Source organism: Capricornis sumatraensis, chromosome 6, assembly GCF_032405125.1.
Source record: "Capricornis sumatraensis isolate serow.1 chromosome 6, serow.2, whole genome shotgun sequence".
NCBI classification, from domain to species: Eukaryota; Metazoa; Chordata; class Mammalia; order Artiodactyla; family Bovidae; genus Capricornis; species Capricornis sumatraensis.
Window position 1 is genome coordinate 84,812,376 of NC_091074.1, and position 26,059 is coordinate 84,838,434.

A 26,059-nucleotide genomic window follows, 5' to 3' on the forward strand; every position below is an offset into this window, starting at 1 on the left:
AATTTCCTTAATTCTACTATTATAGATTTATAGTACATTTAGATTTGGTTGATTATTCAGTCTACTAGCCTTATTTACCCATGAGAAAAGCTAAGGCCCCACAGTGTCTCTGAGACCTGAGAGAAAAGAAAGCTTTTTGTCATGAGTATAGGGTAGCCTGGTATTGACATTTAAATGGCATTTACATGTGTGATTTTTTTTTCCTTTTTGGCCATACCACTTGGCATATTGGTTCCTAGCTCCCTGATCAGGGATTGAATCTCTGCCCTCAGCAGTGAAAACGAGAAGTCACAAACACTTGAGACCCAACCACCGGACTGCCAAGGCCCCTGCATTTGTGATTTTTGTCATATATATGCTGTGTGGGTGTTAGCTTTGTTTTCAGACTTGCAGTTTTCTGGATCCCCAAGCCATCTTTTTCTGTATGTTGGAGATTTCCTGATTACTTTGTATCTTGGGAAACTCCTGATGATTATAGCTCATATTGTGTGTGACTGGGATAGCTTACTGAGTGATTAAATTGCTGCTGTGTATTATGAAGCTGTTTGTAGAGCGTAATTTCTTGCAGTAGTAATTTGATGATGGTACAAGAAAGAAAAGAAATTTAGGACGTTAATATTAAATTGCCCTTGGGCTTTTTCTTCCCCTTGTGAAGCTGGCGGGGGCTTGCTTAAAATGTTTTTCTTCTCCTGGTCTCCCACCCTTACCTCCTTTCACTTACCCTCCTCACCTTTCCCTTTTTCCATTCCTTACTCTAGCTCTTCTGCCTTTTGCCCTCTAGCTCCTTCTCTCTCTGCAGTTAATTCTCTTCTTGTTACCTGTTTCCCCATCTCTCTTTGTTCTTAGATGTTTTCCATCAGTGATTCAAAAATTTAAATTATTAGGTTATTTTCCTGTAGCATTTGAACTGAAATGGCACTCAGCTAGTAAAGTAGAACATTGTTTTTAATTCTTGGCCATATGAGGGAGTTCTGCACTTTATTAGTGTAAAGTTTATGAATTTAAAATGTGTTGTTGTTCTGCTCTCTACTTTTCCTTTAATAGAAGCATTTATATTTATTTTAGTGGAAATTTATAATTGCTTATGAATTTATTGTCTCCTGGGAGCATTTATAATTTTATTTGGGGCAAAATTTATTTTTTTCAGTCTTTTTTGGTGTACATTTTTTACATAGTAAAAGTAATTCAGTTCAACTTGTAAAAACAATTTAAAATTTATTTCCCATCATTCATGTGCTTTTAGTGAATACTCTTCATGCCATCACAAACTTTTTTTTATTTCCAATTATTTAATCATTTCCATGATTGAGCATTTAGATTATAGGAAAATGTTACAAAAAAGTGCTTATGATTAAAATATAGGAAGTTTATGTGGAAGCTTCTGTATACACACACATAGCACTTGATTTTGCTCAGATGTTCCAGGAAAAGAAAGTTGATCCCAAGTAGCTGTTAAATACTTTAATTAAAATTTATTTTTGGTCACGCTGTACAGCCTGTGAGATCTTAGTTCCTCAAACAGGAATCCAGCGGTGTCCCCTCCATTCGAAACCCAGAGACCCAACCACTGGACCCTGGGAAAGTCCCTAAAATACTTTTGATACTTCAGAGATTGACTGCATAGCAGACATTAAAAAAATTCTTAAAGTGACCAAATATGGATGAATTCTCGTATTCTTAAGGTTTGTGAAAAATATAATCAGAGTTGCATTCAGTGAGCTATTTTAATATTTAAAGAAGACCCCTAGATAATCTATGTTTTATCACCTTATTAAGGCATAATTTTAAAGAATTTTTAATTGTTTATTGTTTATTTAATACTTTATAATTGTTTATCTAGTGATAAAGGGGTATGGTGTTTTAATTTTCATTTATTATTCTTACTTTAAGAGAAATTTTGCTTTGTTGTTGATAATATGTGTGCTTTAATGGGGTGGGGTATAGTTATTTGATTTGCATTTCCTTGACTGGTGAATAATGATGTGTTAAACATCTTCTCATGTGTTTCTTCGGAGAAGGCAATGGCACCCCACTCCAGTACTCTTACCTGGAAAATCCCATGGATGGAGGAGCCTGGTGGGCTGCAGTCCATGGGGTCGCTAAGAGTCGGACATGACTGAGCGACTTTACTTTCACTTTTCACTTTCATGCATTGGAGAAGGAAATGGCAACCCACTCCAGTGTTGTTGCCTGGAGAATCCCAGGGACAGGGGAGCCTGATGGGCTGCCGTCTTTGGGGTCGTACAGAGTCGGACACGACTGAAGTGACTTGGCAGCAACAGCAGCAGCATGTGTTTCTTAGTCATTTGTATATCTTCTCTGGGAAATTGACTATACAGATTATTTTGCCTACTTTCTAATTGGCTTATTTGTTTCTATTGTTGAAGGGTAGAGTTATCTATATATTCTAGATAAAAGTCCTTTATCAGATAGATGATTTGCAGATCAAATTTGCAGATCATTTTCTCCGTTCAGTGCATTGTCGTTGGTCGAACCTTTTTTAAAAAGTCATTAAAAATTCATTTAAATTTGGTGGAACTTCTTTAAGACATTCCTGATGTTAGCTTATTCACAAAATAATTTACTAAATCATTGCCTCAAAAAAAAAATCAGAGCCTCTGCTAAGCCATTTACCGCTCAAAAACAGCTGCTTCTTCAAATAGCTGATATCCCACAATATCAATAAATATTAGGAACAGACATGAAAACACTAATTTCCTGCACCTGTCTGTGAGTATCTAGATGCTTAGATTCTCCTGCTTTCAACAGAGATTTAGAAAAAAATGCATTTCTGGTCTGTGCCTCTGTGGGAAGATTGAGGCTGCCAAGAATCTTGCTTCCAGGTTTAAAAGTCTCCCTGTATTATTGTGGTTTAGGTACATTATAATGATATTGAAGCCTGTAAGTTTCTATGAAGTCTTCTGTTCATACAAAAAAAAATTGTCATTTTCAGTATGGTTTGTTGCTTCTTTGAAAATTGATGATCCATATACTTTAAAATTATTAATTTTGTTAACTAGTAGAATGGCAACCAGAATGCTTCATCCCAACATCATACTGGAAATTGAAACTATTAAAGTAGAGCTTTAAAGACACTATAAAATTAGTACTTGCTTGCCATAGAGTGTCCAGAAACTATAGAGAAATTTTATGAATTATTCCCAGTGCTGCCACTTAGAGGCAGTCACTTTAAATATTTTTAATGTATTTCCTTCCAATGTTTTTCTTTTCACATATTCTAAAATATATTTTCTTTTAAAATCTGCAAGTGTGTACTTTTTCCATAATACTTTTTATTCTTAATGGGGTTGAGGACAACCTTTATCTTCTGCTCAGTGTTGTGGTTAAGTCCATAGCAGTTAACTAACCAGTAACTTTTAATGAGTAATGGAAATGGCGTGGTAATTGTTTGCTGTTGACACTTAACACTACCGTTGAATGACACTTGCTGGCTAGTAGTAGGTCTTAATGTGGGAACACCTACATTACCTACAGTGTTGGGTCACTGAATATCAGGACAGTATATAGCATGACTTTCTAATCAGTGTAGGACAGATAAGTTGGGATGTGAAATAAGCTATAGAACTGCCTCTGTGGGATGGCGTTGGCTAAGTTAGAATCAGGAATGGGTTATTGGAAGTGGTTTGTTCTGTTTGTTTGGTAGCTGCTTTTTTCCCCCTCACTAAAGGAAGTTAATTTATTATCCTTCGATTGTAAAAAAATTTTTTTTTTAATTTTGGCTGTGCTGAGACTTCCTCGTGGTATGCAGGCTTTTCATTGTGTTATGTGTGGGCTTTCTCTAATTGAGACAAGTGGGAGCTTCTCTCAGGTTGTGGCACATGGGTTTCTCTTGTTGCGGAGCATGGGCTCTAGAGCTCGTGGGCTCAGTAGTTGTACTGTGTGGGCTCAGTAGTTGCCCTGTGGCATGTGGGATTTTAGTTCCTGGACCATGGGTCGAACCTGTGTCCCCAGCATTGACAGGTGGATTCTTAATCACTGAACCACCAGCAAAGTCCCCATACTGTTTTAATTACTGTAATTTAATAGCAAGACTTGAAGTTAGGTGGTAAGTTCTCCAACTTTGTTCTTTTTCAAAATCGTTTTGGCTGTTTCCTTTGCCATTATATGTAAATTTTATTACTTAAAAAATTGATTATTAAAGGATTTATTTTTGGTTGTGCTGGGCCTTCGTCGCGGTGTATGGGCTTTCTCTAGTTGCGGCTGGAAGTTGCTCTTCACTGCTAGTGCGTGGGCTTCTCGCTGTGTTGGCTCCTCCTGTTGCAGCTCACAGGCTCTAGGCACATGGGCTTCCATAGCTGCAGCATGTGGACTTCAGTTGTTGTGGTCCATGGGGCCTAGTTGCTCCTTGGCGTGTGGAATCTTCCTAGACCAGGGATCAAACCTGTGTCCCAGCATTGGTGGGCAGATTCTTACCCACTGTACCACCAGGGAAGTTCTACATGTAAATTTTAAAATCAACTTGTCAATTTCTTAAAATCCCGTACAGATTTAATTATTCTGAAGATTTTCCACATGATAGGTGTGATGTTCTTGCCTTCTTTTAAAAAAAAAAAAAGGGAAAATATAGGCATACCTTGGAGATACTCTGGGTTTGGTTCCAGGCCACTAAAGAAGACAAGTATCAAAGTAAAGCAAGTCACACAAGTTTTTGGTTGTCCAGTGCATAGAGAAGTTATGTCCCGTAACCTGTTAAGTGTGTAATAATAGAATCATTTAAGAAAACAATATGTATACCTCAATTAAAAAATACTTTATTGCTAAAAAAAAATGCCATAACAATTGCATTATCAAAGGTCACTAATCACTATGACAAATATAATGAAGAAGTTTGAAATAGTGTGAGAATTACCTAAAAGTGACCAGATGTGAGGTGAACAATACTTATGAAAAAATGGCACCTCACTCCTTAGACTTGCTAATGTAAGGTTGAGCATACTTTCAATTTGTGCAGTAAATTGAATTGCAGTAGAATAGGATATGCTTGTAGATCATTTTGAGTATGATGCTTCTCCTTGTACTGTATGTAATGCAAGTTGGTAGAGACCATGCTATAAATTCATTATTCTTATATCTTATGTTAAAAGTATAAACACTGCATCAAGGTAAATAAACTTTAAATTGAAGAACTCAGGTTGTTTGTGCAAGAGAAGGACTTTGTAACTGCTTATGTAGGGGCGAAGTGCAAAGATAGTATTAAGCTAGATGTGTGGTTTGGTGGATTTTCCTCTTTGGTGTTTTCAGTTTTGGGGGGGCAGCACCACACACACAGCCTGTGGAATTACAGCTTGTGGGATCTCAGTTCCCTGACCAGAGATCAAATCCTGGCCCCCACGGTGGAAGCATGGAGTCTTAACCACTGAATTGTCAGGAAGGTTCCCCTTTTTGGAATTTTTTACAAAATTGAAACAGTACAAAGGTGGTCCAGGTGCTAAGATTTGTACTCCCAGTGTGTGCAGGGGGCCCAGGTTCAATCTCTGGTCAGGGAACTCGATCCCACATGCCATAACTAAGAGTTTATATGCCACAGCGAAGAACAAACATCCTGCGTGCTGCAACTAAGGCCAGCGTAGCCAAACAGATAGGTAAGATTGTACGTCATGGACTCCCTAATTCAGAAGTGTCAGTCTTAACAGTTACAGTTCATTGTCAATAAAAGGTCTGTATTTACATAACTGAATTAAATGAGATGGTTTAAAAATCTTGAGAAAACTGCCAAATATTGACATTTGTAGTTTATATCAGGAAGATAAGTGTTTAGTAGGGTTTTTTTTTTTGACAGTTTGCGTATAAACTGGTCAGTGGCCAGTTTGCTGTTCTAATATTTTGTTTTCAGAACATGTAGATTACAGGATTGTTTTTGTATAGAAAAGTGGTTTCTCCTCCTTTCTGCTTTCTTTTTTAAGACTTTGGGACTGAGAAGTTTGAGGTTGTATCAGTCCTGGAACTCTTTAGTCTTCTGGGTATTTTTTTGTATCTAAATTTTCTTATGATGGTTTGTTTACATCCCCTTGAGGTGTAATGTGGCTAAGACATATTTCTTTGTTTTTCAGGTTCTAAATGGCTTCTAAGAAGTTGGGTGCAGATTTTCATGGTAAGTGGACTGTTAGATATTATGGTTTAAGTTTTGATCTGATCAGATAATTTGAAATCACATTAGTAAATGTCCCTTTTTGTTTATTTAAATGAGCCGATTGAGAAAAATACAGTTGTACAACGGTGTAGCATATATGCATTCCATAGAACTTCACATATAACTTTAATATTGAAGCAATTCTTCAAATAGATAATTAAGCTTTGGAGTGTCATTGTGTTTATTATATTCGAAACAAATGGAGCTGGATAGGGAGCCCGTTTCTGTTGTTCTTCAGCAGTATTTTGAAGTAGTTACCATGCCCTTTCTTATTCGCTCGTCCATCTCTTCTCCAATCAGGTGTGAACAATTCTAAGCCTTTAATTAACATTTTATAATGTTTTGATTTAGGTATTTTTCCCCCATAAAAAGAAGTAATTTACAACAAATGAGGCATGATTAGCAGGTCAATATATTACAGAAGCATTGGTAGTTGTAATGACAATTTTGGGCTTCTGTGGTGGCTCAGCAGTAAAGTATCCTCCTGCCAATGTAGGAGACACAGGTTTGATCCCTGGGTTGGGATCCCCTGGAGAAGGAAATGGCAACCCACTCCAGTATTCTTGCCTGGGAAATTCCATGGACAGAGAGTCTGGCAGGCTACAGTCCATGCGGTGGCAGAGTTGGACATGACTTAGCAACTAACCAACAGGAATTACAATTTTGCATTTAAAAGCTAATAGTTTATCATCTTTTTCTGAGATACAACCTTCCAAAATGAATACATGAGTAAACTTTGTTATCTACATTTGATAGGAATGGAAGTACCTAGGAAGTTAAAATTAGACCATCTTTTCATATAGTAAAAGATAAGAAACACCAGAAATATCCAGATAACACAGTTATTTTAAAGGGGTTTTAAAACTAATCTTCATTCTAAAAATTGTCATTGTAAAAGTGATTTATTAGACTGGATGGCAACATGTATCATTACGCTCTTCTGATGTACAAAATATCACTAGCTAAGTCAAAGTAGTGCAACAGTTACTGTGGTTTTTAACTTGTTTATATATTTTATGCAACAGCTTTAATATTTTGAACCACCACTGTGCATATGCTTACATACATTGCTTGCATGTTTTGTTAAATCCTTTTGGATCAGTCATTCAAACTCTGGAATTTGTATTCTGTGTAATGGGTCAGGCATCAGATCTTCTAGGTAAGCTAACTCCGTTAAGGATTATTACAGGGCTTTTTCAAAGTATTCACATGATACAGAGAGGCAGATCTTAGTTGCCTCTGGATCACTTTTTCAAGGGAAAAGAGAGGACAGAGCCAAGGAGAGAGGGAAGACCTAGGAGAGAAAAGAACAAGGAAACTCCATTTTCATTGGAGTGAAAATAGGTTGGATCTTAGTTTATTAGGTATTCCAGCTAAGCAGTCTAGAGAGAAGATTATAATTCTCATCAGTGAAGATTAATTTTTAAGGACTTCCTCCTCCTCTTTACATTCCTAACCGAAATATTGTTTAAATGAGACATTCATTCTATCCAAGTAAAATTTGAGAAGATTTTCTCTCTTTGGCTTCTGCTTTAATTTGCTGAGCTACTACTTGAATTTTGGTGGCTTTAGTTCGGTTTTTAAAATAAATAATCTTATTTTTAGATATTGTGTAGTTTAAGGAATAGAAATTAAAGGGAATGAGTGGAGGATATTTAATAGGCAATCTTGTAGGCATCTGAATGCAGGAAATCAAATTCCGCCTGGCCTTACAAGGCTGAAATTAGAAACCCAGGAAACGAAGTCTATAGCTCTGTCCATCTCTCGTGCTCTTCTCTGCGGATGTGCTCCATTTTTATTCTGTTTATAGACTTGCTTTCTTTGACCTACTTGTGTAGAGTGCACAGGGCCAAAAATGGCCTCCCTAGTTATGTTTGGTTCTTAACACCTGATTTTTGAACTTAAGTGGCTAGCATCATATAGCTAAAGTTTTTGTATCTCCTGGTCAAGTGAGTATCTGATTTGACACTATTTAGTTTATGAGCCTCTGGGTTGGTCCCCCCTAAGTTAGGTATTACCTGATTGGGGATTAGATAATATGTGTGTGTGTGTGTGTGTGTGTGTGTGTGTAATTCTAGGTCATTTGGAGTGTGCACAAGGAGGTAACAGCTGCTCTCATGACTGGATATGAAAATACTTTTTAAAAAATTTAAATATTTGGGCTGACTATATCTTATACTACGCTGTCTTATAACTAGTATTTTATTTTTCTTCAAGTTCATTCTTTTCATCTGAGATTGAACTTCTTTCACTGTCATCAATAACCATATACACCTAAATAATAGAATAAGAGATATAGTAACTTTTCAAAGACCTTTACAAATATTTTTCTTATATTATGTAAATTGCAAACCTTTGGCTCGTTTAGAGCTGGCCTTTCTGAATATCAGTCTTTAATTTTTAATTAATTTTCCACTTGTTTTATCTGAGAAAAAGTTATTTTCCAGAGGTGAATTTTAAACGATTTTTTAAAAACTGATTCCACAAATAAATTACTTTTTAGTATCTGGAAAAATGCCTTGAGATTCTAATTTGAAAAAAAAAAAGTCTTTGTAATTGGGCTTAATAAAACTAAACTCCCTCCTTTGAAAGGCCAAGCTGTCATATTTATGACCGTTTTTAGCTAACTTTTAGAAATGTTTATTTTGCTCTTTGTGTCATTTTTACTAAGATATTGAAGTACTTTTTCTGCTGAATGATAGAAAAAAATGTATATATTTATTTTTTGGCCACACTATGTGGCGTGTGGGATCTTAGTTCCCTAACTAAGGGAACCCGTGCCCCTGTAGTGGAAGCTGAGACTTAACTGCTGAATTCCCAGGGAAGCCCATAGATTGTTTTAAAAGTTGATGTGTTACTGCTGTAATTAACAGTGTAATATAGAGAAGTCAGCCATCCTTTAATCACTTTCTTGTGTACAAAATATGATGCCCATCTCCCCTTTTTTAAGATTTTAGCTTTTGTTTGCAACATTTTGACTGTGAGGTGCCCTGGTGTGATTTTCTACATATTTACCCTGCTTGGAGTTAGCTAAACTTCTTGGGTCTATGGGTTGATGTCTTTTACTACTTTTGAAAATTCACAGCGATTATCTCCTCTCTCATTTCTTTTGCTACATATCTCTCTCTCAGCCTTTTGAGACTAATCACATGCACATTAGGCTGATTGATATTGTCCCAGAGATCTCTTAAGACTCTGTTCCATTTTTTTTTCTCTTTGTGTTTTAATTCTTTTAATTTCTTTTGACCTAATTTCAAATTCTTTAATTCTTTCCTCTTCTGAGTATTTTCTTCTGATTAGCATAGTCTGGCTTATGAATTATCAAAAATTTTATTCTCTGATACTGAATTTTTAGTGTTTTCATTTGTCTCTCTTTATTTCCATTTCTCTGTTGAAATTCCCCATCTGCTCACACATGTTCACCTATTATTCCATTAGATCCTTTAACACATTGATTACAGTTTTAAAATTCTCTGAGAATTCCAGTACCTTTGCTATCCCTGAATTTGGGTTCTTCTTTTGATGGTGAATCACTTTTTCTTGTTTTTTTTTGTGTCTTATTTTTGATTTAACGCCAGACCCCGCATATTAAAAAGCTGATTTTGTAGGTTATCTTGTTTTTTGTTAGGGTATGAATACCATTTCCTTCTGACTTCTTATCTTGTAGTGATACTTGCATAATTGTATGTGTGTATATGTGTGTATGTTTGTCTCTCCATTTATCTATGGATCTGATTTTGCAACTGTTAACCTGATTTATAGCTTTAAGGTAATGATAGTTAATGGAATTGCCATTTTCACCTAATTTTAAATTTGATCTAGTCTTTTTCAAAAACCTCAATTTGAACGCACAGTAAAATCTGCATTAAGCGTAATCTGTTTGCTACCCTCTATTAGGAATTTCTATCCCCATGTAGAATTAGTGTTTTTTTTTTTTTCCCCAGAAAATCAGGCAGGTTACAAGATCATAAATGTATCAGCAATTTAGAAAGAAGGGAAACAGAATGAAAACTTCTCAGAATTTATCCTGAGTCGTTTACATATTGAGCCTGTTTCCTTCTGCCATGGCATAATGGCAAGCGGTGTGCAGAAACTGACCTCAAGGAACAACCCCTCCATCAGAGATGTACTTTGTTTTTTTAAATGAAACTGAGGGTAATGGTCTCAGATGTTTTAGAAGGATCTTCAGTAATAAAGACTGAAACTAAAAGGTACTTGGGTTGAGCCAGAAAATTGTTAGCCACAGAGCTTAATTCTCTTGGCCGTGTGGTTGAGGTTTTATTGAATCTATTTAATAATAAAATGTATTGAGATACAAGAGAAATTGATGTTTTTAAATAGATATTCTGATATATTGGCTAAAAATGAATAGTTCCTAAGGTATAGTTGGTTATATTTGTAAAATTATTCTTTGTAATCCTCAAAGCAACCTTATTCAGTTGTACTAATCTCTGTCCATTATTTTAAAAGTTGCTTTTTGTTGCTATCTCTTAAATCCCTTTTGCCTTTTAGCTCTAACCCCTCCTCCCAATAATCATGAAACTTCTTTACTCATTCCCTGTTAACAAAGCCTGGGGGAGGGGGCAGAAGGTTAGAGAATGTGGTAAATCACTGGGGGATTGGCTATGTTAGTGAGATGAAACTGCTTTTTAAACCAGTTACCTGTAATTGGTGCTAATAAAGCGGAATCACAGTTGTTTCAAGGTGTGCTACTTGATCTGCTCCGTCCTTAAGCCAAGACCTACTTCCGTTTTTAGAATAGAAGTCATCCGTGTGCATATACAGCACTGTCATAATTTTCTAACTGAAAGGTGTGCAGGGAAACTGAACACCTTTCTTTAAAGATATTATCATTTGGCTCACATATCTTAAGTACTTTTTAAAATAGTTTTCCCCCCTTAACTCCCCATTACCAAACTCTAAAAGAACTATTCATTAAAAAAAATTTTGTTAGTATTAACGTGGATAGGTTTTCTTATGTTTGTGTATCATATATGCACATAAGTATTTTAAAATATATATGTGTCATATAATTGACCTACTTTGTGTACTTAAAATTTTCTTAAACAGAAGACTTAATTTTGTGATTATTAACTTGACTGTAAGTCTTTCCAGTGCTTCTTAGAAAATACCAGTTCCAGCTTTGTTTCCAGTTAATCAGGGCGCTAGCTGAAGGTAGACTCTTTCAGTAACTTTTGAGTACCTGTTTTCATGGAAAACAGGTAAAACTTCTCTACAAATAAAAAGAACCTTGCTTTTGATCTCTATACTGTAAAGCATTTTAAGTGACAGAAGGTTTTAGTGTTGTAACCAGGGTTTTGTTGGCAAGCTATGATGGTGAAGTGAAGTTGCTCAGTTGTGTCCGACTCTTTGCAACCGCATGGCCTGTAGCCTACCAGGCTCCTCTGTCCATGGGATTTTCCAGGCAGTAGTCTTGTAGTGGATTGCCATTTCCTTCTCCAGGGGATCTTCCCAACCCAGGGATCGAACCCAGGTCTCCTGCACTGTAGACAGACGCTTTACTGTCTGAGGTACCTCTGGTACATTTTTGTGACTTTCTGCAGAACCTTACAAATGTGCTTACATCTTGCATGAATATCTGTTAAAACCTTTTCATCACTAGCTTTGCCATTTTAGGTAAATAATTTTGAGTTTTAATAAATACTAAGAGAAGTATAAGACCATATGGTCTTTACTCTCATGAGATCTGCTCAATTTGATCAAAGTGTTGATCAAAGTCTTTGGTGGGGGGCAGGCAGGGGGTATAAGGAAACACACTTAATAATACAGAGTAATAAGACCTGTTCTGAGATTAAGAAGGAAGTTTTTCTTAAGCTCATTCTTAAAGAACAAGACATAGTTAATCAAGTAAATAAGGGTGGGAATGTGACAGGCATTGGCACCTGAGCAAACACTTACACAAATATGACCAATATGAAAACTTTCTGAGAATGTTAACAATTATGGTTGTGCCTCAGAAAAATTATTAAATTGAACACAGTTGTGGATTTAATTTACTATCTAAGTGAGAGACAGTTAAGATGTTTTAATTCTAGCCAGAGGTTATATGGGAAAGAGGTAGAACCTCTCCCCCAAGGGTAGGAACAGGAGCCTTCTTTCTGTTGGAGGTTTCAGGTGTATCAGAGCAGTGTCTACTACTCTTGGGAAATGGGAATGATGACAAGATTACAAATATATCCTGACCTTGATAAGTCTTGAATCTACAGAGTTTTTATTAAGAGAAGCCTCTTCATGGAAGATGTGTAATTGTCTTACTCTTTCCATGAGAATACTCAAGAAGATGTATGTGTGTGAGACCCAGAAACAAGCCTTATTCTACCAGCTGCTAATATTAAAAAAGCAAAATTTATTTTATCAACTGTATTTCATTGTCCCTGATACTTCTGCCAGCATGTTAGCCCCAGACTTGATCCAGAAAAGAAAAGATGGTCTGATTTGAAGTGTATACCTCGTAAGATTCATAGACAGGAACGACTTCATTTTGTCTGGTCCTGTCAGTAGATTATAATGTCCCGTCTTTTCTGTATTACTCATCTGTGATGGACAGAGAACATTTAGGGAGTTAAAAGCAGTTCAGTTGTGTATGGTTTGTGTCTCCTGATAATCCTAGTCTGATTCCTCTGGTCTTGTCTGGTTTTCCTTCCACATCTCCAAAATATCACTTTAAAAATTTTTTTAGGGTAGTTCTTTGTATTAATTAAAAAATGATCCTTACTGGAGTAGAGAAATCCTAACCAAAGAGGTTCTTTTGTGGAGATTCTATCAAGATTCTGTCATCAGTTCAGCAGTATTTAATAAGTGCCTTATATGTGCTGGGCAGCACTGTAGGTTTTGAGACTACTTCAGTAAATAAAACTTAAATACTTGCAAGTTACTTGTATTCCATTGGGCAAGACAGACAATAAATACAATTAAAATGAAAATTACATAATATGTTAGAAGGTAATAAGTGCTATGGAGAAACATAGATAGTAATGTGAGATTACTGTGGTTAGGGTGTGGGAGTAATTTTTTAAAGGGTGGTCAGGGTAAGCCTCACTTAGAAAGTGACATTTGAGCAAAGACTTGAAGGAGGTGAAGGAGTAAGCCATGTGACTATCTGAGGGAAGAGCATTCCAGATAGAGGGAGCAGCCAGTGCAGATTTTTTGAGGTAGTTTTGACCACGTCATGGTTGAGGAATAGAGAATCACTGTGACCTAATGCAATAAGCCAGGAGTTGAGGGCAAGAGAGGAAATGGCATTTGGGGAGGCCTTTTAGGTTGCTATGGGTACTTTGGCCTTTGTCCAAGTATTCATGTGTGCTAAGTCACTTTAATCCTGTCCTGCTCTTTGCGACCCTATGGACTGTAGCCCGTCAGGCTCCTCTGTCCATGACGATTCTCCAGGCAAGAAAATGAGTAGGTTGCCATGCCCTCCTCCAGGGGATCTTCCCAACCAAAGTAAAATCAAGTAGCCTCAAATGAGAGTTCTTCCTTAGAGATAGGGTCAGGAAAAGGTAAGCAGTCAGAGAAGGAACTCTATAACTTCTAGTCTTAGGATAGCATAAATTAATGTTGTATCCTAGACATAAGATTATACAAAAACAAATAATAAGTTCTTTGCTGATATTTTCTACTTTATTTTTGATTGTAGGGACTTTCAGTTACCTTGATGATGTCCCATTTAAGATAGGAGACAAATTCAAAACACCAGCTAAAGTTGGTCTTCCTATTGGCTTCTCCTTGCCTGATTGTTTGCAGGTTGTCAGAGAAGTACAGGTAAGTGGTAATTTTTAGTTAAAGTTTAGTACATTTACAATGTTAAGGAGTAAGAATTTGATGTATAGTGCAATAGAAAAAAAAATCTCTTGTTTATGTGTCTGATAGCTCCTGTTATTGCTTGGCTCACATTGTCTCTCTCACACACAGGCAATGCACATGTGCACCCCCCCCCCCCCGCCCAAGCACCTTGTATATGTTTCTATATCTTTTACAGATCTTGTATAATCTGTTAGGTTGTATGTTCCTGGGGTTCTGTACCTTGTGCAAAACAAATTCCTATTGCTCATCTGATTTGCTTCTTCTCCTCTTCCCTTCTATAAATGTGCTCATTACCTTCTTGGTCACTCAAGTTACATAATATTTTCTCTGTACTGTGTCTTCCCTTTGCCATTCAGTTTATTCCTTAGTTTTTCACCTGGGCTATTTCCGTAGTCTCTTCAATGGGCTCCTCTGCTTACAGAGAAGCTTACAGAATTTTTCTTCTATTTTGCATACTGCTTCTAGAATAATATCCCTGAATATAAAAACTTACAATGATTCACCAACCCTTACTGAATCAAGTCTAGATATAAGATAATGGTCGAGTACCTTAGCTTATCATCTCCTCCATATTCTCTCCAAACCAGGATACTAGTGGTTTGTTGAATGTACTACATGTATTTGTCTGTATCATGCTTTTCTCATGAGTGGTTATATCCACTTGAAATAGTCTCCTCTTTCTCACCATACTGAAAGTGGTCTGCCTGTTAAAAATCTATTTATTCTTCTCGACTGTGCTTAAATGCCATTCCCTCAATAGCTTCTTTTTCAGTCCTTGGATCTTTAAAGCTCAGTTATATATAAGTGTATAAAATTACATCTTGAAAGCAGCAGATGCCCCCATGCTGTGTGACTTCCTACACTTACTGAATGCCTGCTTTTGAGGGACACTGCTGTGGCTGAGGATAGAGACAAATGCCTTACACTGTCCTTCAGGAGCTTATAGTTTAGAGAAGAAGTTACATGGAAAAACAGAAGGGTACACTACTCACCCAAATACTTATTTCTGTGACTTTAGATTTTTAAAATACAACCTCTTGGTAAAGACAGGGAATTTACTAAAGCATTGCCATGTTACTCTAAAGTGTATTCTTTGGGAGAAAAAAATATTTGGGAATTCCCTGGCAATCCAGTGGTTAGGATTATTCTGTGCTTTCACTGCTGAGCACCTAGGTTTGATACCTGGTTGGGAAACTAAGATCCTACAAGTGGCATGGCACAGCGAAAAAATAATAAAAACTTTATTTTTTCTTCTGGTCTTTGTAGGGAATAATCATAGTGGGAGAACTTATTACATTTTTAAATAATAGCTTTATTGATAAATAATTCACATACCCACAAAATTTTCCCTTTTAAGGTATGCAAATAAGTGGAGTCTTTTTATTATTATATTTGGAGTTGTATAACCATTACCACCATCTAATTCCAGAACATTTCTATCACCCCAAAAAGAAATCCAGTGTACATCAGTAGTCACTCCCTATTTTCCCCTCCCATCAAACTCTGGCAACCACTAAAACTACTTTCTGTTTTCATGAATTTGCCTATTCTGGAATATCATATAAATGGAATAATAGAATATTTAGTCTTTTATATATGACTATATAAATACATATGTGATGTTTATTTTATGTAACATGATGTTTTCAAGTTTTACCCATTGATTTTTATAGCTGAATAATTCCATTGTGTTGATATACCACAGTTTGTTTATCCATTTATCAGGTGATAGATTTTTTTTTTTGGTCGTACTGAGTGGCATGTGGGATCGTAGTTCCCTGAACCTGTACACCCTGCAGTGGAAGCTAGGAGTCTTAACCATTGGACCTCCAGGGAGGTCCACCATTGATAGACATTTTTGACGGTTTCCAGTTTTTTGGCTTTTAGAAACAATACTGCTGTGACTATTTGTATACAGGTTTTTGTGCAGACGGATGCTTTCAGTTTTCTTGGGTATGTACATAGGAGTGGAATTGCTGGATTATATATTAATTGCTTTACCTTTTGAGGAATTGCCAGACTGGAGTGGCCGTACCAGTTTATAATCTTGCCTACACTGCATGAAGTTTCCAGTTTCTGCATATCCTTGCCAACTTTTGTTACCTGTCTTTTTGGTTATATACATCCTTATGGGTGTGTGGTGGTTTCATGGTTTTTTTTTTTTTTTTTTTCCTTTTTGGCCTCACGGTGTGGCATGTAGGCCTAGTTTCCTGACCAGGGATCAAACCTGCATCCCCTGCAGTGAAAGCAGTGCGTCTTAACCACCGGACTGCTAGGGGAGTCCCTCTTTATGGTGGTTCTGATGTACATTTTCCTAGTTTCAGGTAATGTTGAATATCTTACATGTTTTTGTATACTGAATTGATCCTCCTTTTGTATGGAGAATTTATTGAGCCAGGAGAGATGGCAATTTCCCATATGAAGTTTTACCTTGTTCTGTTTGCCTGGTGGCTTTTTTATTGGCAACAACAAATATTGAGTAAATAGTACCCTGTGTGCAGGACATTATTAGCAATAAAATAACACCTGCATTTTATTTCAGTAGTTCTCATATTATTCACTGCCTCATTGAATCATTCAGAAAATTTGTTTAGAATCCCACAGTTGTTGCTGTTGTTGGGTTTGCGGGGAATTTTCTTTTTGAGCTGTGTGAAGCCCTAGTGAGTGCCTGGTTCTTTGCCTGCCATACTCCCTGTGCCCACTAATGACAAAAGAGGAGATCAAGGCTCCAAGCTCCATTTCTGTGTGGGCTAGCTGCAGTGTTTTTGTTCTGGAACTGCAGCTAGCTAGCTCCCTTAAACTTTGGCTGCTTCGGGTCTCCGGGAGGCGGTTAGGCTGTGGTGTTGGTGCTGCTCCCTCTCCATCCAGAAAGGAATCAGACCTAGAGCCCTAAACAGGTAGCTTGAAGCTTCGTGTAACTTTTTCATATTTGCCCTTGGGTTTCAGATCAAAAGTCCTCAAAGCGAGTCAGTAAATCATACGGAGACCTTCTACCCAGGCCCAGAAAGTTTTCATTGAAAATGAAACAGTAGTGGCGGCCACAGTAGTGGAGGGTGGCCCTTAGTGTCACAGCTCAGAGCAGACTCTGGTTCACTGATTCATGGGCTGGAATTGCTGAGTAATAGCTGTGTAATCGTAAAAGATTGTTATAAGGATTATGTAAAATAGTGCATTTATAATGCTTACTCTGATTCCTAGTACTCCATAAATATTAGATGCTGTTACTTATTATTGCGCACTCAAAAATCACATTTTTTCACTATAGTAATTCTCCTAATTTTTTCTTTCTTTTTTTTTTTTTTACTGTGTGCCAAGTATTCTACATTATTTTGGTAACTTTAAAAAGAACTGAAGGTTTTATTACAGAGGAAAGAAATTTCCAGTTGCTTTCGGGAGTAAAACTTAAGAGACCTGTGTTTACAGGTAGTGGGAAGTTGGTCACGCCTGTTTTTGGTGGGCAAAACCAGTTGCAAAATTGAATTTCCTCCCTAGTTAGAAGCAGCAACCTTTGGCCAGTGTTTTCTCACTGTTCCGTTAGAGGGAGAAAGGAAGCCCTGTGATACCCCAGGTGTTTTTCTGAGGGCCAGTAACTGACTCAGGAGTGTGTAAATGAACTTCTGGATGTGTGCATTTCCAGGCTTCTCTTGTGCTGTTTGCAGCTGAAAGGTTTAGGGATGAACCCTACTTTCTTCTACAGTGTTTTTTCTACTCTGAGACTCTTGTCATGGTAGACCTCTTTCCTCTCTCCCCTCTTTACTCTTATTGTGTCTCCAGACACACTGTTTAGCTTTGATGCCTTAGGCTGAACACCAGAGGTTTTTACTCCTGTTCTAGGTGAATTTTGTTTAATATAATAGGTAATTTTTTCCAAGTATACAAATGAAATTTTTGTAAATTGATCTATACTTTATACTTGAAGCTGCAAGTGGAAACAGTGACTGTTTTATTTTCTTGGGCTCCAAAATCACTGCAGATAGTGACTGCAGCCATGAAATTAAAAGACGCTCCTTAGAAGAAAAGCTATGACCCACCTAGACTGCATATGAAAAAGCAGAGACATCACTTTGCTGACAAAGGTCTATATGTAGTCAAAGCTATGGTTTTTCTAAGTCAGGTTTGGATGTGAGAGTTGGACCATAAAGAAAGCTGAGTGCTTAAGAATTGACGCTTTTGAATTGTAGCACTGAAACTCTTGAGATTACCCTGGACAGCAGGGAGATCAAACCAGTCAATCCTAAAGGAAATCCACCCTGAATATTCATTGGAAGAACTGATGGCTGAAGCTGAAGCGCCAATACTTTGGCCACCTGCGGCAAAGAGCCGACTCTTTGGAAAAGACCCTCGTGCTGGGAGAGAAAGATTGAAGGCAGGAGAAGAGGGTGACAGAGGAGGAGATGGTTTGATGGTGTCACCGACTCAACAAACATGAATTTGACCAAATTCTGAAGATAGTGAAGGACAGGGAAACCTGGTGTACTGTAATCCATGGGGTTGCAAAGAGTCAGACACGACTTAGTAACTGAACAGTGCTTAAAGCTATTAAGGAACCTTGAAGGGAATTTTTGTGCAGTTTATACTGTAAAATCTTTTTGTCGAAAATTGAGGTAACATTGATTTATAACTTTGTGGAAGTTTCATGTATACAGCATTATGTTTTGACTTGGGTATACCCTGCAGTACCCTTACCACCAGAATTTAGTTTCCATCTCTCACTACACTGTTGACCTTCTTTACTCAATTTTTGTCCCTCGGCTCATAACTAATCTGTTTTCTCTCTGTGTCCTTGTTTTGTTTTGTATGCTTGTGTGTGTATACATGTGGAATCACGCAGTATTTATCTTTCACCTTCTGACTTATTTCACTTAGTATAATGCCATCAAGGTCTGTCCATGTTGTTGCAGGTGACAAAATTTCATCTTTTTTTAATTTCATATTGTGTGTGTGTGTGTGTGTGTGTGTGTGTGTGTATTGCACATACATAAACACATACCCCTCCCCCACATCTTCTTTATCCATTCATCCATTGATGGGCATGTAGATTGTATCTGTATCTTGGTATTGTGAATAGTGATGAACACAGGGGTGCCTATATCTTTTTGAATTGGTCTTTGTGTCTTCTTTGGATAAATACCCAGAAGTGGAATTGCTGAATTATATGGTAATTCTTTTGAGAAGTTTCCATACTGTTTTCCACAGTGGCTGTGCCAGTTTACACTCCCACCAACAATACGTATGAAGGTTCCCTTTTCTCCACATGCTCTCCAACACTTGTTATTTCTTGCCTTTTTGATAATAGACATTTTAATGGGCGTGAGGTGATACCTTATTGTGGTTTTGATTTGCATTTCCCTAATAATTAGTGATATTGAACATCTTTTCATGTGCCTCTGATCATCTGTATGGCTTCTTTGGAAGATTCTACTCAGATCCTCTGGCCATATTTTTATGAGGTGGTTTGTTTTTGTTGAGTTTGCACTGTAAAAATCTTAATTTGAATATGTCTAGATTTCTTAATAAGCACTTTTCCTACAGTTAGAGTACAATCTGTTCATTGTAATTTGGTAGTGGTTTAGAGCATAGACTATATTGTCAGCCTGGGTTCAGATCCAGGCTCTACCATTTAGCAGCGTCATGAACTTGAGCATAGCCGTTGTAATGTTGAGGAAATCTAGAGAGCTAATACATAAAAAGTGTTTAGAATCATGCATGGCACCTTGTAAGTGCTTCTTAAATACTAGAGCCTGTTGTTATATTGAGCACAGAGGACATTGTGTTAGATAATAGAGATCTTAAGAGTGTCTAAAGCCCAGTTGCTGCCCACAGGAGGCTTGTGGTAGTGTTGCAGAAATGTTTTAAAGAAAGATTTCATGTGGTCACATGTGCTCAGCATCAAATGGTAGAGACAGATACTATGTAAGAGTTCAGAGGAAGGAATGGGCCATCGGGAAAGCCTCATAGAGGAGGTGGTTGAGTTCTGCCTGAGCCACCAGTGAAGAATTCTAGGAAGGGAAATGGCCTGAGGGGAGAGAAGCACAGGAAGCCGCAAGGTACATATGACCTCGGTATATGATTAGAGATGGTGGGAGTTCTTTCTCATTAATTTTTCTACGTAACCAGGGAGCAAAGTCTGATTAAATCTTACAAGCTTAGGAAGTCTTAGTTTTCCTGAGGTGGGATCCTCCCATACATCTTAAATGCTGCCTTGTCCAGTTCCTTTGTCCCAGGGTGAGAAAGAGGTGAATTCGGTGGGGGAGCGATGGCCTCCTGGGTTCACACCTTTCTCTGATATATCTTTGCAGTATGACTTCTCCTTGGAAAAGAGAACCATTGAGTGGGCCGAAGATCTTAAGAAGATCCAAGAAGCCCAGTGGGAAGCAGAGCGCAAGGCTGAGGAAGCAGAAGCTAAAGTGAATTCTAAGAGTGGCCCAGAGGGCGACAGCAAGATGAGCTTTTCCAAGACGCACAGTGCAGCCACCATGCCGCCTCCTATGAACCCCATCCTCGCCAGCTTACAGCACAACAGCATCCTCACCCCGACTCGCGTCAGCAGCAGTGCCCCGAAACAGAAAGTTCTCAGCCCGCCCCACACAAAGGCAGACTTCAATCCTGCTGACTTTGAGTGTGAAGAAGACCCGTTTGATAATCTGGAGTTAAAAACTATTGATGAGAAGGAAGAGCTGAGAAACATTCTGGTGGGAACCAGTGGACCCATTATGGCCCAGTTATTGGACAGTAACTTGCCTCGAGGCGGCTCTGGGTCTGTGCTACAGGAGGAGGAGGTCCTGGCCTCCCTGGAGCGGGCCACCCTAGATTTCAAGCCTCTTCACAAACCCAATGGCTTTGTAACCTTACCACAGCTGGGCAACTGTGAAAAGATGTCACTGTCTTCCAAAGTGTCCCTCCCCCCCATTCCTGCAGTGAGCAATATCAAGTCCTTGTCCTTCCCCAAACTTGACTCTGATGACAGCAGTCAGAAGACACCCAAGATGGCAAGCACTTTCCATAGCACATCCTGCCTCCGCAGTGGCACGTTCTGGAATTTCCTAAAGCCTTCCACCCAAAGCAGTGCCAGTGAGCTCAATGGGCATCCTACCCTTGGGCTTTCAGCTTTGAACTTGGACAGTGGCACAGAGGTGCCAACCCTGACCCCTCCCCAGACGCCTTCCCTGTCTGTTTTGTCTGTGTGCACAGAAGAATCAGCACCTCCAAATACACGTCCCACGGTAAGCCTTTTAAATCGCCCTGTATTAAAACTCCACAGATTTCTAGATCCTACCTAGCAGTTGCCACCCTCACATTCTTCTTTTCAAGATTTAGGGAAGGATGGGGCATGACCAAATTGACCTTGATTACATTAAGTACATATAGTTCTGGTTATTCTTTTGAGGACATGGATTATTAGCTTTGCAGCTAACCTGGTAATGATTTTTTCCTCCCTGTATCTTTTTAATCTTTTCCTTCAAAAAGATAATGTATAGCATGTGAATGATGTTTTCCTGCCTAATCAGTTTGTTGTTTTCCATGCTGCCGTGTCTTGTGTTTGCACTTTTTCAAGGTTTGCTCTCTTTGTGCCTTTTTACTTTTTCCCATTTTTTTTTTTTTTACACTTACTTTTGGTACTCCTTATTTTATCTTCTACTTCCCTCTCCTCCCTCCTCCCATCTCATTCTGCCTTGACCTTGGCTTCTGTGTATTTGACTGATTTGGGGTTATGTTTCTTTAATCTAGGTGGTACTTTAGTAACTGGGGAAGTTTGAGCCAGAGGTTGAAATTTGCCATTTTTAAACCTGTGGATTTTAATACTGCAATTACTGTTTTTCCTCTTTTTTGGCTTACTACTAAGAATTATGCAGTTTTCTTCAAAGGGAGGGAGAGGGGAAGATTGGAACAGATTTAGTATTGAAGGGTGGATTGATAGAAAAATTGTACTTGTGTCATCTTGAGTTTGGCCACCTGATGTGAAGAACTGACTCATTGGAAAAGACCCTGATACTGGGAAAAATTGAAGGCAGGAGGAGACGGGAACAACAGAGGATGAGATGGTTGGATGACATCACCGACTCAAAGGACATGAGTTTGAGCAAGCTCTGGGAGTTGCCGATGGACAGGGAGGCCTGTCGTGCTACGGTCCATGGGGTCGCAAAGAGTTGGACATGACAGTGACTGAGCTGAACTGTATCATCTTGAAGGAAATCTGATTTGGTCACACAGAGAAGTTGCATATACAGGGAGGTTACTTTATGTGGTTGTTTTAGCAGCACGGAACAATACGTTATTGTATTATAGAATAGAAATCATAGAAGTCCAAGAACCTTTTTTTATACCAGTTCAGATTTTTAAATAACAGGATATCAGGGCGTCAGAAAGGAGCCTGATTGTATTGGTTGTATATCTCTGAGACCATAATCAGCCTGCTCTTAGCTGGTAGAAAAGATGAGCTTTGGCCTGCCTTAGAAAGAGTGCAGGTTCCCAGCCGTAACGTTCTTGATAAATGATTGTTTCTGTGTGAGTGCTTCCATTGTCAGAGGGCTTACTGCTGCCTGTAAATGTCCATGGACCTTGGCCCAGAGAACCTCAATAGAGTGCATAAACATCTCTTGTTTTTGTTTAATCGCTCAGTCATGTCTACCTCTTTGCGATTCCAAGGACTGGAGCTCACCAGGCTCCTCAAGTCCATGGGATTTCCCAGGCAAGAATCCTGGAATGGATTGCTGTTTCCTTCTCCAGGGGATCTTCCCGACCCAGGGATGTCTTCTGCATTGGCAGGTGGATTCTTTACTGTTGAAGTCCCCAGTGAAGCCTGTAACATCTGTTAGCCTGGGCCTTATCCTAACTCCCCCTGGTTTGTGCTTGGGCTCTGGTCAGCAGGATACTCCTCTCTGCTCCCTAATTCATTGTATGCTTTAGAGAAATTAAATACACTCCAGAAGGTTAGGGATCCTCAGCCACCACCATCCCCCACCCTCACCCCCATCTAACTTAAGAGTGTTAAAGTGAACCATTGAGAGACCAAAGCCAGTGAACTAATTGCAGAGGGTATTTCTCAAACCAGAACACTCATCATTCTTTGACACATCTGATGGTGCAGTTTCTTTTGGGCCCATCCATTTTAGGGTACGAGGGTCCCTGCTTCATCCTGGCCTGAGGATTTGCTGCCCTGTGGGGGCAGGTTTAAACAGAGTTGGAGTTGTGGTGATCTTTAAGGAAGTTGAGGCCCTTACTCCTAGGGAGCAAAGCCTAGTTCCATCCTGGCTTTCTGTCTTGGTGAGTCTTTGAAGCTGCTAGTTGGAACCTTTCCTGGTGAGAGAAGCACTTCTCCTCAAGACAGTGACTGGAGGTAGGGGGTGATGGTTGTCAGCTGGGCCATATACATCCTTCACATGGGAACTCCCAGGGAACTTCCGGAATTTAGTTCTTGTCATCTATTTCAGGCCCAGTGTTTGGGTCTCGGTTTTCAGATTTTCATGTGTCATTGTTTGTATAAACTAATCTTAGCAGTTGAGAACTCCAGGGGTCATCTTGAGAGGAACAGTCTAGAGATGCGCCCTTATTCTGTGTGCAGCACAGAGCTGCCTGCTCTAGCCCTTATCAGTGTGTCTTCCCACCGTGGCTCAGCCCCGCCAGAGGCCTTGCTCTGCTCACAGCTTAGGCTCATCTGCCATCGGGTTCTCTTTCTCCAGGTGTGGCTGTATATTCTCCACTCTGTCAGAGTTACTTCAGTGAAACATTTGCCTTTTTCCTTGTACTTGAGTTCTCAATTTACTTATTGTGGCCAGGAAGGATATGAGAAGTGCCAGTTCACTCTTAAATTGTATTTCAAATGATTTCTGATAATATATATTCTCTAAGCTTTTTGGTGCTTAAATCTGTTGATCATTTCTCATGTTGCCATTGTTTTAATACTTACAGAGTCACTCTCCATCTCTAGATTAAAAAAAGGAGAGGCTTCCCTTGCGGTCCAGTGGTTAGGAATCGGCACTTCCACTGCCGTGGCCCTGGGTTCCATTCATGGATAGGACTACGATCCCACAAGTCACGTGGCACAGCCAAAAAAAGAAATAGGAAAAAATAGGAAGCTTTGAAAAGGAAAGACACAAAGAATTGAATGAGAAATTTTAAAAAGTAAAAAATGAATTTGTTTTTATCAAAGTAATACAAGAATATTTTAATGAAACCAAGTAGCATTTAAAAGGCCTATATTGAAAAAGAGTAGTTTCGTGCCTCACCTCTCTCTGATTCCAGTTTTGCTTCCCATAGTCAGGTACTTTTAACTCTTCAAACTGTACACTGGGCTTTATCTCTTTCTAAATTGGATGCTTACATTGCATTTTCTAAATTTATTAATTTTAGACAGGTTTATACTTCCTGTTACAGTAAGTTGAGGATTTAGCCCTTATAATAGCCTTTCCTCCACCTTCTTGTATTTTTCATCATATTTATATCACAAGTTTTAGTTCAATTAATGTTAGTTAATATTATGATTGGGATGGAATACTGTGGTGGTGATGAGGATTTTCTTGGTAGCTTTTATTTCTTATAGTTTAACTGCCCCATTAAAAATTGTGTAATTTCTTTATGCCTGTTGCTAGTTTTGTCCAAATGCTCCAAGAGTGTCAAAGACCTAATGATAATTTTCTCATTCAAATACGTTCAGTTTTGTTGGTTAACCTGTTGTTTTTGAATCCTTGAATATCCAAAAATGTCTAAATTTTATCCTCATGTATGAATACTAGTTTGGCTCAATTTAGATTTCTTAGCTGAAGATCATTTTCTTTAAAAAATTTTTAAGACATTCCTCCCTTAAAAACAAACAAACTAAAAAACAAACAAACAAACTTTCAGGGACTTCCCTGGTGGTCCACTGGTTAAGAATTTGCCTGCCAACAGGGGGACGTGAGTTCAGTCCCTGGTCGGGAAGATTCCACATGCCTTGGAGCAACTAAGCCCGTGTGCCAAAGCTGTGCTCTGGAGCCCGGGAGCCGCAACTACTGAAGCCTGCGCGCCTAGAGCCGTGCTCCACAACACAGGAGGCCACCACAGTGGAAGCCTGTGTACCCAGCTCAAGAGCAGCCCCAGCTTGATGCAGCTGGAGAAAGTGCGCACACAGCAGTGAAAACCCCATGCAGCCAGATAAATAAATAAAAACTAAAAACAGAAAGCTCTCAAACTGAAGTACAAGCACCTCTGATTTCTAGCAGTACTGTGCCATTTGGAGTTCTTCCCCTGCTCCCACAAGCTTTTGGGATCCTTTTTTTTTTTCATTTCTGGAGATCTGACATTTACCAGTGTAAATTTCACTTACTGTGCTTGACCCTCCTGGATCCTTTCAAGCAAAGGCTCAGCTCAGTCTTCAAAATCTGGTTGCTGTGGTTTGTTTTTGGTATTATACTTTTCTGTTTTCTCTGTTCTTCCTATAAGCTGGATGTTGGGCCTCCTTGATGTTTTTCTAATTTGCTATCTTTTTTCTTTCTCTTTGACTTTGTTTTACTATCTGAAATGTATCCTTGACTATCATACCATTAAAAAAAAATCTCACAATATTTTAAATAAAAGTTTTACTTTATTTTAACTTTCCAGGTGCTTTGTCTTTTCCCTCTTCTGGTTTGGTCTTACGTTTGTGGCTTTGGCTTTCTATTTACTTTTGAGAGTGAGTCACTAAAAGAAAAACAAGTCAAAATGTGGGGAATATGTATGTTGGGGTGTGCCTGCTGATCGTTAAGATTGACTAGTTAGTTGGCTTTGACGTGAAAGTGAAAGTTACTCAGTTGTGTCCAATTCTTTGTGACTCCATGGACTGTAGCCCTCCAGGCTCCTATGTCCATGGGATTCTCCAGGCAAGAATACTGGAGTGGGTTGCCATTCCCTTCTCCAGGGGATCTTCCCGATCCAGGGATTGAACGTGGGTCTCCTGCATTGCAGGCAGATTTTACCATCTGAGCCACCAGAGAAGGCTTTGAAGAAAGTCAAAGTGAGGTTGCTTAGTCGTGTTGGACTCTTTGTGACTCCATGGACTGTAGCCTACCAGCCTCCTCCATCCATGGGATTTTCCAGGCAAGAGTACTAGAATGGGCTGCCATTTCCTTCTCC

The 26,059-nt window shown here is 38.7% G+C and overlaps 1 protein-coding gene across 2 annotated transcripts in view; it reads left to right on the top strand.

The window, feature by feature from the left end:
• The window catches only part of UBAP1 (ubiquitin associated protein 1), a 66,627-nt gene that overhangs the window by 35,837 nt on the left and 4,731 nt on the right, over nt 1-26,059 (top strand). Inside the window, exons 2-4 of one of the 2 annotated variants that reach the window (XM_068974019.1) lie at nt 6,072-6,112; nt 13,806-13,930; nt 20,272-21,195. In XM_068974019.1, the coding sequence (XP_068830120.1) occupies nt 6,079-6,112; nt 13,806-13,930; nt 20,272-21,195 (1,083 nt within the window). In that variant the 5' untranslated portion in view covers nt 6,072-6,078. The remainder of the gene's footprint in view (nt 1-6,071; nt 6,113-13,805; nt 13,931-20,271; nt 21,196-26,059) is intronic. The other variant, XM_068974021.1, reaches the window with a different exon arrangement.